Raw genomic sequence first — 17,188 nt, forward strand, 5'->3', positions numbered from 1 at the left:
AGCCCAAAAGATATGTCTTAGCGATATTTTTTTCAGAGGATTTAGTTTTAATCTCTAGGAGAAAAATTCCATCTTTCAGTAGACTCGCTCAGGCACCTCCTTGGACAGCACGCGCAGGCCGGCGGCGTGGGGGCCTCGGGGCCCTAGGCAGGGCAAGTGCGAGAGGAACTGGTGGTGTCTACGCGGTGCTTGTAGATCCTTCTGCGTGGAGCCATGGGAGGCCTGGAGAAGAAGAAGGTGATGGGCGAGAGGCCGGGGCGGGTCTGGGGCAGGGGGGACGGGGGTGCCTCAGGAGATAGGAGACGGGAGCGATGGAGCCCGGGGACTGCGCCTTTCTCCGGCCTTGGATCCTCGTGGGTGCAGAAGCGGCTGGGATCAACGCGACAGGAGACAGCAGGCAGAAGGGGTTCGAGGATGGGCGAGGACGGCAGTACTTGTTCTGTAAAATAGGGGAAAGAACCCTGGAGTAGAGCTGTGAAAGAGCGTCGAGGTTACCAAGCAAAGCTGCACCCCAAAACAGGCCGAGCCGGAGGATAACTTTACTGAAAATGATGAACATTACGTAGAGCTCACCATTATTTCGAGCTAATCATCTCTAAAACTTGTGACTCCCTTTTCTGTTGAATCAGGCCTTGTCCTGGACATTGGGGATGGGAGACATAAACAACTAGTTGTGGTCCCTGCATTCGTGGACCTCACTTTCTAGTGGGGAAGTTGGACACTAAAGTAAATAACGAAATAAAACGATCACAAACAAGCCTGGCAGCGGAAACTAAGTGCCAAGGCCTTCGGGTGGAAAAGGCTGGCTGTGTGCAAGAAATTAAAGGATATCAGCTTGGCTGGGGTATAGTAAACCAAGAGGAGAGTGGCATCTGGTGAAGTTGCGGTTGGACAGGGACCAGGTCATGCAAGGCCTGTCAGGCACAGTGAGGACACTGATTTTATTCAAAAAGCAGTAAGAATCAACTGAAGGGGGAGTAATATCCGTTTTTCAAGGAGTTGTTCTTGTTGCTGTATGGAGAATCACCTTGATGGCATGAAGAGATTAGAGAGGGGATGGGGATGAGGATGAGGAAGATGTAGTTGCCTCGATTGTTTCTGTCAGCTGGAAAGTTCCTGCCACCAATCCGTTTTTAATCCAGCTATTGAGCTAAGTGCTAGTGATTGGAACTACAAAGATATAACATTGAAAACCTGACTTTGAGGTACAGGTGCAGATATGTAAACAAATCATGACAGTTTTTGTCGTTGTTGTTTGTTTTGTTTTGGCCACGCCCAGCGTCTTGCGGGATGGAACCCGGGCCCCGTGCAATGGAAGCTCGGAGTCCTAACCACTGGACCGCCAGGGAAGTCCCAACAAATCATGACAGTTTTTAAAGCAGGGTTTCACAACCGTTTTGACATTTTGAGCCAGATAAGTGTTGTGGGGAGGGTTGTCCTGTGTGTTGTGGGATGTTTAGCAGCATTCCTGGCCTCTTACCCCTAGGTGCCAATAGCATCTAACAGCCCAAAATGCTGAATACACTGCCATACACCCAGGGAGTAAAGTCACCCCGGTTGACTTTAATTATCCCTTTAATGTTTGAAAGAATAAGAATGGTGACAGTGTAGGGCAATAGAAAACAATTTTAATGAAAGAATGAAAGCAACTTCCCTAAGGCAGTCTGAAAGTCATCTTTGTACCCTCAGAACTTGGCGCGGGCCTGATCCCCAGTAGGCAATAAACGTCTAAAGGGAAGAATGAATGAAGGGCATGTTTCGTGACTGTGGGATTATTCATAAACATACCCCTCAGAAGGCTACAGGTTTGTCCCTTTAGAGCTGGACCTGGCCATTGAGGCCTATGCTGTCTTAATCCAGAGGAAGACCTCGTTTGGGAAGGACGTGCTTGGTTAGCATTGCAGGGGGCTGGTACAGTGCACTGCTGGTCTATCAGGGATACAGACGTGTGAGTGTGAGGCAGCGTCTTAGCACCACAGATGTCCAGATGGTTGCACAACACAACATGCCCTTTGGGTGCAGGTAGAGACCAGGCCTTTTGTCTTTATTACCTCCTAGCATCTAGCTAAACACTTGGAACATAGTAGAGGTCTTGTGATTGTCTGTTGAATGAATGAGGAAGGAGAGAGGCTGTGTGGCTTAGAGTGTGCATTTTCAACTGGATGGTGTCATCCTGAAGGGAACAGAAATTGGTTGGGGGACATCTTAGACATTACAATGATGTGTAGCCCTCAGAAGGACCACATTACAGAAACATCTACAGTGTACCTGTGGTATTAACATTTTATGGGGCTGTGAGAGAGGGTGATTAAAGGGGAGAAAAGATCTAAAAAGGCCTCTGGTGGTGGAGGGGTGGTTATAATGAAAAAGAAGTTGAGAACACTGGCTTAGTGGATGAGACACTCAGGTTCTGGACTTGGACCTAGGTCTGAATCCAGCCCCAGCTCTTAAAAAGCTATGTGACCTGGGCAGGTTATTTTACTTAGCCTGTTTTCCTCCCTTGTGAAATGAGAATTTTAATGGCACCCACCTCACAGTGTTGTGGGGATTAAATGAATAATGTGTGCAAATCAGTAATCATAATGGTCAGTACTTACAGCCACTACTAAGTGCTTGGCATAGCACCTGATCCACAGCAACCTCATGGTCCTGCATCGTGCAGATGTATGTGTCCTCCTCTGTGCTGACAACTGCAGGGACAGTGCAGGAGCGCTCCGTCCCCACAGCCTCTTGGCCATTTATCCAGAGTGATAGTCGCCTCTTGCATGAGCAATGTCCAGAGGTTGCTCTCCGTCATTGTAATCATTGCTAATGGAGAATTGATTTTATCCTCCCCAAGTATGAACGAGGCTCTGCTACCAACTACATCACCCGAAACAAAGCCCGGAAGAAGCTGCAGCTGAGCCTGGCTGACTTCAGGTGAGGTTGGAGAGGAGAGGGGGACTTTGGGTGCCTGGCCAGTGAAAACTCAGCCACATCCCTCTCTTAACTGCACTGCTGTAAACTCTGTCTGGGATTCTGCCATTCCTTCTCTTTCTTGCCTGGCTTTGCTTTAGTGAGCTGTGCTTTGCCAGGTGTGGTCCACGGGGAAGCTGGAGAACTGGGTCATGTCACCCTGAGTCATCAAAATGGGCCCACTGGTGCAATGCACTGCTGCTCTCTTATCTGGGTCTTTGTCACCCATCCTCTCCCTTCTGGCAGTAGTGACCCCTGATCCTGCAGCTTGTGGTTCTCAGCTCCTTGGAGAGTCCAGTCCAGACTCTTCCACAGCCTGCGTCCTGCTGCCTGGCTCACTTTTCATCTTCCAAACGCACCCAGCACTTCCCACTCTTACAGCCGCTGTCCTTCTTAAGATTCTCTTCCCTCTGCCCTTTATAGGCAGACCTTGGAGATATTGTGGATTCAGTTTCACACGATTGCAATAAAATGAATATCGCGATGAAGCGGTTTCCCAGTGCATATAAAAGTTACATTTACACTATACTGTAGTCTATTAAGTGTGCAGTAGTTTTATGTCTAAAAGAAAGGAACATGCATTAATTTAAAATACTTCATTGCTAAAAAATGCTAATCATTATCTGAGCATTCAGTGAGTGGTAATCTTTTTGCTGGTGGAGGGTCTTGCCTCGATGTTGATGGCTGCCGACTGATCAAGGAGGTGGTTGCTGAAGGCTGGGCTGGCTGTGACAGTTTCTTTTTTTTTTTTTTGAGGTACGCGGGCCTCTCACTGTTGTGACCCCTCCCGTTGCGGAGCACAGGCTCCAGACGCACAGGCTCAGCAGCCATGGCTCACGGGCCTAGCTGCTCCACGGCACGTGGGATCTTCCTGGACCAGGGCTCGAACCCGTGTGCCCTGCATTGGCAGGTGGATTCTTAACCACTGCACCACCAGGAAAGCCCCTGACATTGTTTTTTGTAAACAGATGTGCTGTTATCCAGGCTTTGTTGTTCCATTTATAGAGCACAGGCAGAGTAGATTTTAGCATAATTCTTAAGGGCCCCAGGATTTTCAGAATGGTGAATGAGCATTGGCTTCACCTTAAAGTCACCAGCTGTGTTATCCCATAACAAGAGAGTCAGCCTGTCCTTTGAAATTTTGAAGCCAGGCATTGACTTCTCTCTAGCTAGGAAAGTCCTAGAAGGCATCTTCTTCTAATATAAGGCTGTTTCATCAACATTGAAAATCTGTTGTTTAGTTAATTATCTTAGCTAGATCTGGATAACTTGCTGCAGCTTCTACATCAGCACTTGCTGCCTCACCTTGTACTTTCATGTCCTGGAGATGGCTTCTTTCCTTAAAGCTCATGAACCATCCTCTGCTAGCTTCAGACTTCATCCTGCAGCTTCCTTACTTCTGTCAGCCTTCATAGAATTGAAGAGAGTTAGAGTCTTGCTCTGGATTAAGCTTTGGCTTAAGGGAATGTTGTGGCTGGTTTGATCTTCTGTCCAGACCACTAAAACTTTATATCAGCAATAAGGCTGTTTTGCTTTCTTATCGTTTATGTGTTCACGGGAATAGCTCTTTTAATTTCCTTCAAGGGCTTTTCCTTTGCATTCACAACTTGGCTGGCTGCGGTGCAAGAAACCTAGCTTTCGACCTGTCTTGGCTTTCACCATGCCTTCCTCACTAAGCTTAATCATTTCTAGCTTTTGATTTAAAGTGAGAGATGTGGGACTCTTCCTTTCACTTGAACACTTAGAGGCCACTGTAGGGTTATTTGTTGACCTCATATCAATATTGTGTCCCAGGGAGTAGAGAGGCCTGAGTAGAGGGAGAGAGACTGGGGAATGGCAGGTCGGGTGGAGCAGTCAGAACACACACAACATTTATTGATGAAGTTCACCATCTTGTATGGGTGCTATTCGTGGTGCCCCCAAAATGATTACAATAGCAACATCAAAGATCACTGATCACAGATCGCTATAACAAATATAATAATGATGAAATAGTTTGGAAATATTGTGAGAATTCCAAAAATGTGACACAGAGACATGAAGGTGAGCAAATGTTGGAAAAATGGCGCTGATAGACTTGCTCAATGCAGGGTTGCGCAAACCTTCAATTTGTTTAAAAAAAAAAAAGAAAATGCAATTACCTGCAAAGTGCAATAAAGTGAAATTCAATAAAATGAAGTATACCTCCATGTGGCTGAAATGTTGATTTGTCAACAAGGCCTTTCCTGACTCTCCTTGCTAAAAGAGGTACCTACCAGTTGGCCCCTGTCAGTATCCTGATTGTTTCCTTTCTGGTGCTTGGGACTGTCTGCTCTATGTTTGTCGGGAACTTGTCACTGTCGGACTCCTGCACTAGAATGTGAGTTTTCCAAAGGGCAGGGCTCCTGTGTTCTCTGTTCACTGCAGTTTTCCAGGCCCAGCATGCCCAGTGCTCAGCACGTTTGCTGATAGAAGGAGTGGCCTTTGTCTTCCAGGCGGCTGTGCATCCTGAAGGGCATTTATCCCCATGAACCCAAACACAAGAAGAAGGTCAACAAGGGCTCCACGGCAGCCCGAACCTTTTACCTTATCAAAGACATCAGATTCCTCCTCCATGAACCCATTGTCAACAAGTTCCGGGAGTACAAGGTGAGGCCTGGGCTCTAGGGTCTGGATGGGGCCCTTCCCAGCTCTACGCAGACCCACTAACACTGACCTTGGGCAAATTGTTTGATCTCTCTGAGCAAGCCTGTACATAGGGTGAGGTAATTCTACCTCAAAAGGGTGTCGGGGGGATTGACTGAGATCTTAGGTGTGGAAATCATTTACATAGAACCTGACCAATGATTAATGCGTTACCTGTCATACTTTTCCCCTGGTTCTTTTGGAGAAGGGTAAATGTATTGCCTCTGAGGCAAAGATTGTGGTCTTTCAGGGGCTCTCTGGTGTGTTTTCTGCCCAAATAAACCACTCCTATTCAGGTTCTTTCTGGAATTGTTCCCAGGAGACCAAGCTTTTCATTCCTCAAATAGAAACGATTAAATGCTTAAATACTGCAGGGAAAGAAGAAACTTAATTATACCAAATGCAAATAATTGAAAGTAGACTGCTGTTACTGTAGCCTTTGCCGAGCAGCAGGGCCAGACTGTGGGGTACAGCTGCTGGCAGCCCTCTCGCCAGAGCTGGCCAAGGTGGGTGGCTGGACCTGTCCTGCTGCTGGGTTTTCCAGACACCTCAGCTCATTGCACTGGAACTGGGCCCCTTGTGGGACTGGCTGTCTCAGAGCTGCTGTTTACAGTCTCACCGCAGGTGGCCTCTGAGCCTCTGAAGAAGTGCTCGGGGGAGGCAGTTGGTCAGTTTAGAGGACTTTCGGGGGCCACCATTGGCCTCAACTGCGTTTTCTCGTGTGGCCCAGCCCCACACGTGGGCCCGAGGCTCGTTAGACACACATGCGGACTGGTGTTTCTGGCCCAGCCTCCTGGCCCTGGTCTGTCTCACTTCTCAGTTGGAAAATAGGGCTGAAAACGTTATACTTTCACGTAAACATGCGGAGTCAGCCCGTCTGAATGCTTATCCCTGTTCATCTGTCAGTGGGATGCAGTGGGGTGGCTCTGTCGTCAGTCTGGGTCAGGTTCGCTGCTCCATGGAGGCGGCTGTTGTGCAAACCCCGGGCTGAGGGGGCAGATCGTGCCGGCAGACAGCCGTGGTCAGAGAGCCCTCCTGCACCGAGCATCCCTCCTCCACGGAAGGGGTGTACGGGAGCCGTTGGCCCCACATCAGTGGTCTCCTCCTCTCTCCCAGGTGTTCGTCCGGAAGCTGCGGAAGGCCTATGGGAAGAGTGAGTGGAACACGGTGGAGCGGCTGAAGGACAACAAGCCCAACTACAAGCTCGACCACATCGTCAAGGAGCGGTGAGCCGGGGGTTCTGACCTGGTGCTGGGGGTACAGTGGGGAACGGGGCCGAGACCCTGCTCACAGAGCTGGCATCCTGTTGGAGGAGGCAGACCAGAAAACAAACTGGCAAGTTGTTCTAATGGTTGCAAGTCCACACGAGTGCCACGAGGGATGCTCTCCAGGAAGGGAGCTGGAGGACGCACGTTAGTTACAGGCTTGTCAAAGGAGGTCTCTCGGGGGAGACAGTTGAGCCAGCCAGGGGAGGCATGGTTCGGGCAGAGCAAACAGCAAGTGCAAACGCCCTGTGGTGAGAGAGAGCCAGAGTCCTGGGGGTATGCGTGGGGTGCATGGTCAGTCCTGGAAGACGTGACTGGACACCTCTGATCTCAACTGTTTCTTGCCCATCCTTCTCAGCAGTTCCCGTCATTCGTTGACTAAATCAGTGGGGACACTTGGCAATGTCTGGAGGCACTTCTGCTTCTCCTGACTTGGATGGCAGGGGGTCTACTAGTATTTAATTAGTAGAGGCCAGGGATGCTGCTCAGCACCCTGTAGTGCACAGGACAGCCCCCACGACACGGGACAACCTGGCCCACAATGTCAGTGGTGGTAAGGTGCAGAAACTCTGGGCTAACTGAATGTCTGCCTTCTCTTGGTGGCTTTTGGCCCTGGGAACACTTAGCTCCAGGCTGGATGGACTTGGCTTCGTTGAGTCGGGCCAGCCATGGGCTAGCAGGGCAACAGCCTTGGCCTGGGAGCTCGACAGCAGGTGTTCTCACCCCAGCCCGTGGCCACGAGCTGGGCAGTCCGCGAACTGCTCCTGCTCCGAGCAGGTCCTCCTCTAACAGAGAGACGACGCCTGTGACACAGCTGTCCTATGGAACAAATGAAAAAAGAAATGCGCAAGAAAAAAGCAAGTGTCTGGATTCACGTGCACGCTAGATGGCAGTATGGTGGCGTTCCCATTCTGCGTCACCTCCTTCTCAGCCCTTGCTTAAGAAAGAATGGCCAGTGCTGTTTCTAGGAAAGGCCCGGGTTGTTGGGTTTGTCTGTGAGGTGCAGAGCGAGGAAACTTCGAGGCACAAGAGGGGGCTGATTGAGTCTTTGGCCTCTGAACCAGGAAACCAAGTGCCTCTCTTGTTCTGAGAGGTACCTGCAGACCTTTCTTCTGTTTTGCTCTGTGTCTGAAGACCTGGCTGGCCCCTCCTGACTCAGATTTCTCTGACCTCAGAGCCAAGTGGGCACATCCTGGTTCCGTGATTTCTCCGGAAGCTGTGGGGAGGTTGGCGCTGCCAGGCCCCAGGGCGTTGCCCAGCTCCCTGTTCAGGAGGTGGCGGTGGCAGGGCCTGGGGTGGGGCAACGAGATCGGGGGCCCCTCAGAGCCCAGGCTGAGCAACCCTGTGAGCGCCACCCTCCTGGCCACGCAGGTACCCCACGTTCATAGATGCCCTGCGGGACCTGGACGACGCCCTCTCCATGTGCTTCCTCTTCTCCACCTTCCCACGGACCGGCAAGTGCCACGTGCACACCATCCAGCTGTGCCACCGGCTGGCCGTGGAGTTCATGCACTACGTCATCGCCGCCCGTGCCCTGCGCAAGGTGAGCCCGGGGCCACCCAGTGGGGCCCAGCCCCCTGCCCCGCACCCCCATGTCCTCACCACGCTGTCCCCCGTCCACCGCAGGTCTTCCTGTCCATCAAAGGCATTTACTACCAGGCCGAGGTGCTGGGCCAGCCCATCGTGTGGATCACGCCCTACACCTTCTCCCACGATGTGAGTGTGCCCACAGGGAAGGGTTGTGCAGGGACCGTTGCTCCCTCTCTGCTTCCTAGACAGAGATAATGGTGTGGGTGAAGGGGGACTCTTCCTGTCCTGCAGAACCAGCTGGGTTCCTGAGTGCCGGCCAGGGTGGTGGGGGGTGTGTGGTACAGAATTGTAACAAGAGCCCGAGCCAGCCTGACTCCAGTACCTTCTAGCTGGTTGACCTTGGACGTGTTCCTTTACCTCTCTGTGCCCAGTTAATAACGTGCTTCCACCTTCTAATCCTTGTTGTGAGGATTTGAGGGAAAAAAGCTTTAAAAGTGCCTGGTGCTTGGCCCTCGGGGGTTGCAGAACCAACAGTGAGCGGCCACCGGGGCCGAGCACTGCCTGTATACACGGCCCTGCCCTCCAACCTGCTGGGTGCTCACCCCACTCTGCCACCCCGACTCCTGTGCCCCACCCAGAACTGGGGACTGGGTGAGATTGGGGAGGATGAGCACAAGAGGAGTACTACTTATTACTGGCACTATTTCTTACTCATCTTTCTTTTTAAGACTGTGAGAATTTTTGGCAGGATCCGTCGAGAGAAATCTTGGTTTGGCCTCCGTATGGGGGTTGTTAGCCTCTAGTCTCCCACAGGGTCTCAGGCTTGGCGCCTGACTTATCCTGCTGTGGGCCTGCATTTGGCCTTGCTTCCTGCTTGTGCCTTGAGTGAGAACTGGTGCCTTCAGTGGAGACTCAGCTGGATGGCAGGTTTGCTGGCCAGGCAGCGGGTGCTCCAGCATGAGCTGGTGGTCTGGGTCCCCTGGGCCACTGCTGATTACTCTGGGCTGGGGGCCACAGGCCGGAACCCCCGCTGAGTGCAGAGCAGCAGTGACAATTGGTGGCAGCCTGTGGTCTTTGTGGGTGAGAGGTGCTCGGCCCTCAGCAGTCTCTGTGCCCACTCCCTGGGGGCAGGAGTGTGTGCAAGTCTGTGCTCTTCCTTCTTCCCCTCTCTGTCCCTCCTCTCCTCTGTCCTTCCTGCCTTCTCTGCCCTGCCTTCCCTCCTTCCTCTCTGCCCCTCCCTCTCCTTCCTTCTCTCTGATGTCCCACCCCCTCACTGCTCAGACTGGTCTTTGTCTGTACTGCCAGTGGTGAATAGGGCCCTGTGGAGGCCAGCCTCCACACAGCTGGCCCTGGAGGAACGGGGGAGGGCACGGGCCACCCCTTCCTCCTTCCTCTCTGGCCAGCTCACTGCCACTGCTTCCTCTCAGCAAGAGGATGGGGGACCAGCCCTGGGTCATAGTTGGGGCCCCTGTGCAGCCAGTGCTGGGCTCCTGGCAGCAGGACCCAGGCAGGTAGCGGGGCCCAGGGGGCTGCTGTGCTGTGGGACAGTCACTGCTCACGTGCTCCCAGGCCCGTCGAAGGCCCTGGTGGATGCTCATGGAAGGACTGAGGTATCAGTGGGGGACAGGTGGGGCACCTCTTGGCCCCTTTACCCCCACAGCCCAGTCACTGCCTGTTGGCAGGATGTAGAAACAGCTCAGCGTCACAGGCTCACAGGCACAGATGGGATGCTGTGATCATTACTGATTTCATCATTGCTTGGCGTATCCCCCTGTCCAGGTCTCAGAAGTTGGCTAGGCTGGCCTGGCCTCTCTGGTATGCCAGGCAGTGCTGCTCAAGGGTCGCGGCACTTTGGTTTGGGTCTCAGATCCTTGCCCTGTTTTGTTTTATCAACTCCTCAAGGTTTAAGACGAGCCCTCCCGTGTCCCCCGCTTGCTCTGTGTTTTTGCCCCAAGCAGGCAGCATTTCTCAGGAGCTCCCTGGGGCTGCGCCAGGCAGCTGCCCAGCCTGTCCTGGGTCCTCGGGTTGTGCCTTTGTCTCCGGCTCGGGCCCAAGGCAGGGTTGCTGAATTCTGAGTATCTGTCCGAAGGCTCCTGCCAGGGCTCATAGGTGCTGAGTACCGCCCGCCCACTACCCCCACCCAGGCAGATGGGCTGATCCAGGGCCACCTTTCCCAGCAAGGCCCCCAGGTGCTCATGGGCTGGCCCCAGAAAAGATGGTAAATGGAAATTACGGGATGGCTAAGGGAGCAGGTGTGAGCGGCCTCTGCAAGAACAGAAGTCTGCCTTGCAGGGTGAAGGGGAGAGCTGGGGCAGGGAGCGGGGGCACCAGCCTGTCCCGGCAACCTCGTGATAAAGGCTTCCCTCTTCTCACTCCTAGCATCCCCTTTATGGCACGGGGATCTAGCACTGGCCTCCAGGACAAGCCTTGGGACCCTTGTCCAGAGCCTCACTGGTGCCCAGAATGCTCCTGGGTAGGGCCATGCCACACAGCCTCTTCTCCTGGGGCAGAGCTCCGAAGGCGGGGCCACCCTGGAGGAGCTCCTGGTCCTTGGGCACCCGGAGCCCCCACCCCACATGGGTTGTCAGTGCCGTCTTTGCACTGACACTGCTGATGCATCTCTGTGTCCCCAGCACCCAACAGACGTGGACTACAGGGTCATGGCCACCTTCACCGAGTTCTACACTACCCTGCTGGGGTTCGTCAACTTCCGCCTCTACCAGTCGCTTAACCTGCACTACCCTCCCAAGGTAGGCCCCAGCCCAGCCCAGCACCTTCTCCTCACTGGGCAGAGGCCACGGCCTCTCTCCCCACGTGGAGGTGGGGGCTAGGGGCATCCTCTTCCTCTGACCTTCCCCTTGCCTCCCAGCTTGAGGGTCAGGCCCATGCAGAAGCGAAGGCCAGCGAGGACACCTATGCTTTGGACTCCGAGAGCTCTATGGAGGTGAGAGAGGCTTCCAGCGTTGGCCCTGCATCCCCCAGAAGGGTGGTTCCTGGCCTGGGGGTGGAGGCGGTCATGGCTAGATAGGTGGTCTCAGGGCTTAGCCTCAGAACCCAAACCCACTGATACCCGGCCAAGAACTGCCAGCGCTACCCCTCCCCACCCGCAAGCAGCATCCCTGAAACCCTGCTGCTTTCCCACAGAAACTGGCCTCTCTCAGTGCCAGTCTGGCCCGTGTGGTGGTGCCTGTGGAGGAGGAGGAAGCCGAGGTGGATGAGTTTCCTGCTGACGGGGTGAGGACTGCGCTGCCCTCTGGAAGCGGGGGTTGGGGAGGCGGGCGGACTGAGGGGTTTAGAAGGAAGCTGGGGAGAGGCTCATCTCCAGCCTCTGCCTCCAGTGGGGTGCAAGCAGGCCTGATAGTGTGAGCAGCCCCTTTTCTCGGCAGGAGATGGTGGCGCAGGAGGACTGCAGGAAGGAGCTGGAGGCTCAGGAAAAGCACAAGAAGCTCTTCGAGGGCCTGAAGTTCTTCCTGAACCGTGAGGTGCCCCGGGAGGCCCTGGCCTTTGTCATCAGGTAGGGAGCCTGACGGCACTGGCTCTGCCATACTGGGCTGGGTCCTGCCGTAGACAGCGCAGCCCTGGACGCCCATCGGTAACAATGGGCTGGCGTCAGTATCCGCTGCTTAGGGCTGTTGTGAGGATTCAACAAAATGGGTGTGGAAAACTCAGCACACCCCAAGCACGTGGAAAGCACCCATTAGAGGGCAGCTGGCATCACTTCCTCACCAGCTTAGGGCAGAAGGTCTCCCCTGGGCCAGCACTGGAGGCGTCGGCCGATTGGAGGGGGGGTTCCTGGGGTGGGGAGGGGACAGGTGTGTCCTAGGAGCGTGAGCTTGTGGGCCAGTGGGTTCCAGGGTGGGTACCTCATGCCTCAGTACCCTCATGGGCTCCCCCTGTGCCTGTAGGAGTTTTGGAGGGAACGTGTCCTGGGACAAATCTCTGTGCATTGGGGCCACATACGACGTCACAGACTCTGGCATCACCCACCAGATTGTTGACCGGCCTGGGCAACAGACCCCCGTCATCGGCAGGTAGGCCCCCAAGGCCCTCGTCTTCCTCCGCCTGTTTGGGTTTCTGGGGGCGGAGGTCTGTCTCCAGGCCCCTGCAGATGCAGTGGGGTCTCGGGTGGCCCCACGGCTTTCTCTGCCCTCACCTTGCGCAGGTACTACGTGCAGCCCCAGTGGGTGTTTGACTCCGTGAACGCCCGGCTCCTCCTCCCTGTGGCAGACTACTTTCCCGGGGTGCAGCTGCCTCCACACCTCTCGCCCTTCGTGTCAGAGAAGGAAGGCGATTATGTGCCCCCTGAGAAGCTGAAGTTGCTGGCCCTGCAGCGGGGAGAGCACCCAGGTGAGTGAAAGGGAGCTGGGCAGGGCGGGGTGGGCAGGCTCCTCCAGGCTGGCCTCGGCTCCGGGGGCTTCACCTGGCTGTTTCCCTTCTTGGCTACAAAGGTGGCAAGCTCCAGAGAACAGGGCAGCAGGGGTACAAAGCCCTTTAAACTCTCATCGGAGTAATGTGGCTTAGGAGGAGGAAACGTTTGTGTCTTATAATCCAGTGTTACTTGATGTCCAGTGACTGAGCAGAATGGTCTGGAAGTTCCACGGGAGGCAGCAGAGCTGAGGGGTTGGGGGCGTGGAGTTTGCTCTGAAGGCAGCTGGGCCTGTGGTGGAGGTGCCAGAGGGCCTGTGGTCGGGATGGCCCTGCTCTGCCTTTGGAACGTCTGTGCCGAAGAGGGTGGTGCCTGGCGCCAGTTCTCTCGCCACAAGGGGAGGAGCAGGCTCCCGGGTGTTCGTAATCCTTGGCTGTTTGTAGGAGATTTGAATGAATCTGAAGAGGAGGATGAGGAGGAAGATGATGAAGGTGACGGTGATGAAGAGGGAGGAAAAGAAGAGGAGGAGGAAGAAGACAAGGAGGCTGGTTCGGAAAGGGAGGAAGAGGCCCGACTGACGGCCCCGGAGGAGCCGAGGAGGGAGGGGAAGGTACCAGGGAGTTGATTGGGTTCTCGGCCTGGGAAGCAGCCCCACTGGCCACCTTGGTGCCAGAAGGGTGGGAGCCAGGGGGCTGGAGGTAGAGGGTGGGGGTCAACCTGCATCCACAAGTGTCCCCACTGTGTCCCCAGAAGCCCAAGGTGATGGTGGGCACAGTGAAGCTGGAGGATAAGCAGCGGCTGGCCCAGGAGGAGGACAGTGAGGCCAAGCGCCTGGCCATCATGATGATGAAGAAGCGGGAGAAGTACCTTTACAACAAGATCATGTTTGGCAAGAGGCGCAAAATCCGCGAGGTGAGTCTCCCCGCCGCCTGAGGCTCCAGCTGGGGCCGCACAGCTGAGCTTCGAGGCCGGCTGGCTCTCCCAGGCAGTCTCTGGGCCCTTTTCTAGCATTTTTCTGACGTTGTCTGCCTGCCCTGGGCATCTTGGTGTCAGTCTCCTTCCTGCACCTGGTGGTTTCTGAGTCTGCTGGGATTGGGGGCCAGAGCTGCTGCAGCAGACTCGGGACCTGCACTTCACAGAAGTGCATGAAGCTGGAGGGACTGTGGGAGGTTTTGGTTCAGTTTCTGTTTTGTTTCCTCTCATTCACAGAGCCACATATGCTCAATATAAAAGAAAAAAAAATTTTAAGAGAGTTCTGTGCATGCCAGAACTTTGTAATGGACGCAAAAGTGGCTCACAGTCTTGCCCTTGGGGTGATCTGTAGTAATAGCCCCCCAGGTTTCTTTTGTGCATGTAATAACACAGATGTTATTTGGGGGGCATTGTGCTACACATACAGGCAGAGCTGGTTTTATGGCACTTAGCTTTATTGCACTTCACAGATAACGAGTTTGTTACAGATGGAAGGTTTGTGGCAACTCTGTTGAACAAGTCTGTTTAGCACCGTTTTTCCAGTATTTGCTCATTTCATGTCTCTGTGTCACCAGTGATGGTAATTCTCACAATATTTCTGACTTTTTCATTATTATTATATTTGTCATGGTGATTTGTGATCAATGTTCTTTGATGTTACTGTTGCAAAAAGACTATAATTCACTGAAGGCTCAGACGATGGTTAGGTTTTTTTAGCAATAACGTATTTTTTATTAACGTATATGCATGGTGTTTTTAGACATAATGCTATTGCCACTTAACAGACAACAGCATAGCATAAACAGAACTTTTATATGCCCTGGGAAACCAAAAAATTCACGTGACTCCCTTTATTGCAGTATTCGCTTTATTGGGGTGGTGGGTGGAATCCAACCCACAATATCTCCGAGGTCTGCCTGTAGGTTGTTCTGCATGAACTGTCCGTGGCATCATACAGCGCATGGCCTGTTCCCTGCTGACAGGATTAGGTTGTCTCCCTTTTATAGTCGTTCTCAGAGAACAGTCCTGAGCACCTCTCTTCCTACCTCCAAGTGTCTCTGCAGGGTAAATTCTTAGGAGTGTAATTGCCAGGTTGAAAGGCCACCTGTTTTGGAATAGATAGTGCCACATGGCCCCGGGGGAGGACTGTTCCAGGTCGACCCCACCCTAGCAGCTCCTGGTGAAGGTTTGAATGGCCCCCAGCTTTCCCAGGTGAAGGGGGTCAGTGGGGCAGTTGCCTCCAGCTCTGGGAGCCTGCAATCCTCCTGACTTGCTGTGGGCCCATAACTTCACAGAGTCACAAAGGCAGGGGTGAAGTCACGGTTCCTCACCTGAGGCTCTTCAGAGGGGTTTGCTTTTTCCCCTTGGTAATTTGCCTGTTAGCTTTCCTGGAAGCTCTGCTTTTAATGGGTGGCCTTGAGTGGCAGAAGGGGGAGTCCCCTTCCACAACCTCCTCCCCCCATCACAGCTTAATCCTCCCCTTCTTCCTCACAGGCCAACAAACTGGTGGAGAAGCGGAAAGCCCACGATGAGGCTGTAAGGTCTGAGAAGAAGGCCAAGAAGGCAAGGCCGGAGTGAGTGGCGGCAGCCTCGCCATGGGTGAGGCCAGCTCCCGGAGGCTGGACTTGGCACAGGGACCCAGAGGGCCTGGGCTTGGTGACAGACCAGGGTCTTTTCTGTTTTCATCCTTCTCCTCCCTCTGCCGGCCCTGGCCTCCTCTCAAGATCTCTGGCTGGGCCCATGGACAGCCCCAGCCTCGCTCGGATGGAGCTCCCTGCTGGTGGCTGGGCAGAGGAGAGGCCTCTGCCTCTCCTTGACCCCGCGATGCTCCCGGGGGTCAAGCGACACAGGGGGCGGGACCCGACCAGCCCCTCACTGACTGTTCCCATTCACCCTGGCTTTCTGCATCCCCTCCCCCACACGTACGGTTGGACCCACGATTTTCCCAGTGCTCTGATGGGGGGTAGGGTGAGGAAGCATTTGTTATTAAATGGCTGGAGTTCTGCAGCCAGTTGAATTCTGTGTTCATGAGCCTTTTTGGGGTTGGAGAAGGGCCACCTAGTGCTCCAGGTTGGCCAGCCCTCAATATTCACTGAGAGGAGCCGGTCACTGCTCGGAGCTTTCTGGCTGCCTGTGGATCCCTTGGGGTCCAAAGGTGCCAGAAGGTAGGCGCACATTCCAGCCCAGAGACTTCTCCTCTGTGAACCTGCTTCCTCACGTGTAAGCTAAGCATAGAAATTCTGGAGCCTTCCTCCCAGGCATGTGTGAAGGGTTCAGTGATAATGTTTCAGAGAGTCACTAGTGTCAGGTGTCTGGTAGGTAAAGTACTCGGCAAACACCAACCGTGATTGTCATCACTTCCTGCTGGAGTCAGCTCGGGAGGTAAAAGCCAGTGTCTGAAGGCTCTATGGGGCCTGAGTTGAGGGTACCTAGCTTTACCTTGTGGGCTTATGGGCAGAGCTGCCAAGGACCCCCAATGTGGCTTTGCCAGCAGCTGGACTTGTAACCCTGGCTGGGCCATCCTTATAGCTTCCCACTTGACCCTGGCAGTGCCAAGGGGACATGCCCTTGCCTGGACTGCCGGTGCCTCATGGCAGAGCCAGGGCCACTCAACCCCTCCCAGGTCAGGCAGGGAGATTCTGAATGCCCCCCCAGGGTGCTCCTGTGGGCTGACTGCTCTCAGGAGCAGGGCCCAGGATGGGGAAGTATGGGTTTGGAACTGGGCTCCTCCTTTGCCAAATCTAGGCATTTGAGGGCCTTGGCCCTCTGCCCCTCACTCTGTAGAAGTGCCCAGGCTCTATAGGACTCTTTTGGGCAGTGTCTTCAGACCCAGCCTGTGCAGGGGGAAGGCAAGAGCTTGGGCAGGCTCTCTGGCTGAGGGAGTGGAGAACCTAGGGCTCCTGTCTCACTGGGCCTCGCCATGGGTGTGCTGTGGGTATCAGAGAGAGATTATGTTCCACTCTGACATGCTTCATGGTGTGTGTGTGGGGGGGTGGTCTTCTAGAGTCAGGCAGGGTCAGGGCCTCTGGAGCCAATCTGCAGCCCTAGGGGATAACTTGGTCCTGCCTGGGTGCATGTACATCCCAGGGCCACGGCAGGGGTGCCAGGGCAAGGCCAGAGAGCGGGCCCATCAGATATGGAAAAATCCTGGACTTCCCTGGTGACACAGTGGTTAAGGATCTGCCTGCCAATGCAGGGGACACGGGTTCGAGCCCTGGTCCAGTAAGATCCCACATGCTGTGGAGCAACTGAGCCTGTGCTCTAGAGCCCACGAGCCACAACTACTGAGCCCTCATACCACAACTACTGAAGCCCGTGTGCCTAGAGCCCGTGCTCTGTTAGAAGCCACCGCAATGAGAAGTCCGCCCACTGCAATGAAGAGTAGCCCCTGCTCACCGCAACTAGAGAAAGCCTGCGTGCAGCAATGAAAACCCAA

The 17,188-nt window shown here is 54.3% G+C and overlaps 1 protein-coding gene across 1 annotated transcript; it reads left to right on the plus strand.

Moving 5' to 3' along the window:
• The first annotated feature begins 99 nt into the window (after positions 1–99).
• On the plus strand, positions 100–15,769 carry PES1 (pescadillo ribosomal biogenesis factor 1). The gene is made up of 15 exons (XM_029231040.1): positions 100–237; positions 2,840–2,919; positions 5,430–5,583; positions 6,736–6,845; positions 8,256–8,427; positions 8,511–8,600; positions 11,048–11,164; positions 11,284–11,358; positions 11,559–11,648; positions 11,801–11,928; positions 12,320–12,445; positions 12,577–12,761; positions 13,224–13,390; positions 13,531–13,692; positions 15,247–15,769. The coding sequence occupies exons 1-15, from the start codon at positions 214–216 to the stop codon at positions 15,328–15,330; spliced, it is 1,764 nt and encodes a 587-aa protein (XP_029086873.1). The 5' UTR covers positions 100–213; the 3' UTR covers positions 15,331–15,769.
• Positions 15,770–17,188: the final 1,419 nt, after the last annotated feature.

Source organism: Monodon monoceros, unplaced genomic scaffold (genome assembly GCF_005190385.1).
Source record: "Monodon monoceros isolate NGI ecotype Baffin Bay Population unplaced genomic scaffold, NGI_Narwhal_1 Super_Scaffold_1, whole genome shotgun sequence".
In the NCBI taxonomy this organism is placed as follows: Eukaryota; Metazoa; Chordata; class Mammalia; order Artiodactyla; family Monodontidae; genus Monodon; species Monodon monoceros.

What these genes read in the sequence shown, in the direction of transcription:
- PES1 (XM_029231040.1), top strand. Translation starts at nt 214, where the DNA reads ATGGGAGGCCTGGAGAAGAAGAAG. An exon ending in ACAAGTTCCGGGAGTACAAG is followed by an intron (nt 5,584 to 6,735) that starts GTGAGGCCTGGG and finishes CCTCTCTCCCAG; the next exon opens with GTGTTCGTCCGGAAGCTGCG. An exon ending in ATGAGTTTCCTGCTGACGGG is followed by an intron (nt 11,649 to 11,800) that starts GTGAGGACTGCG and finishes TTTTCTCGGCAG; the next exon opens with GAGATGGTGGCGCAGGAGGA.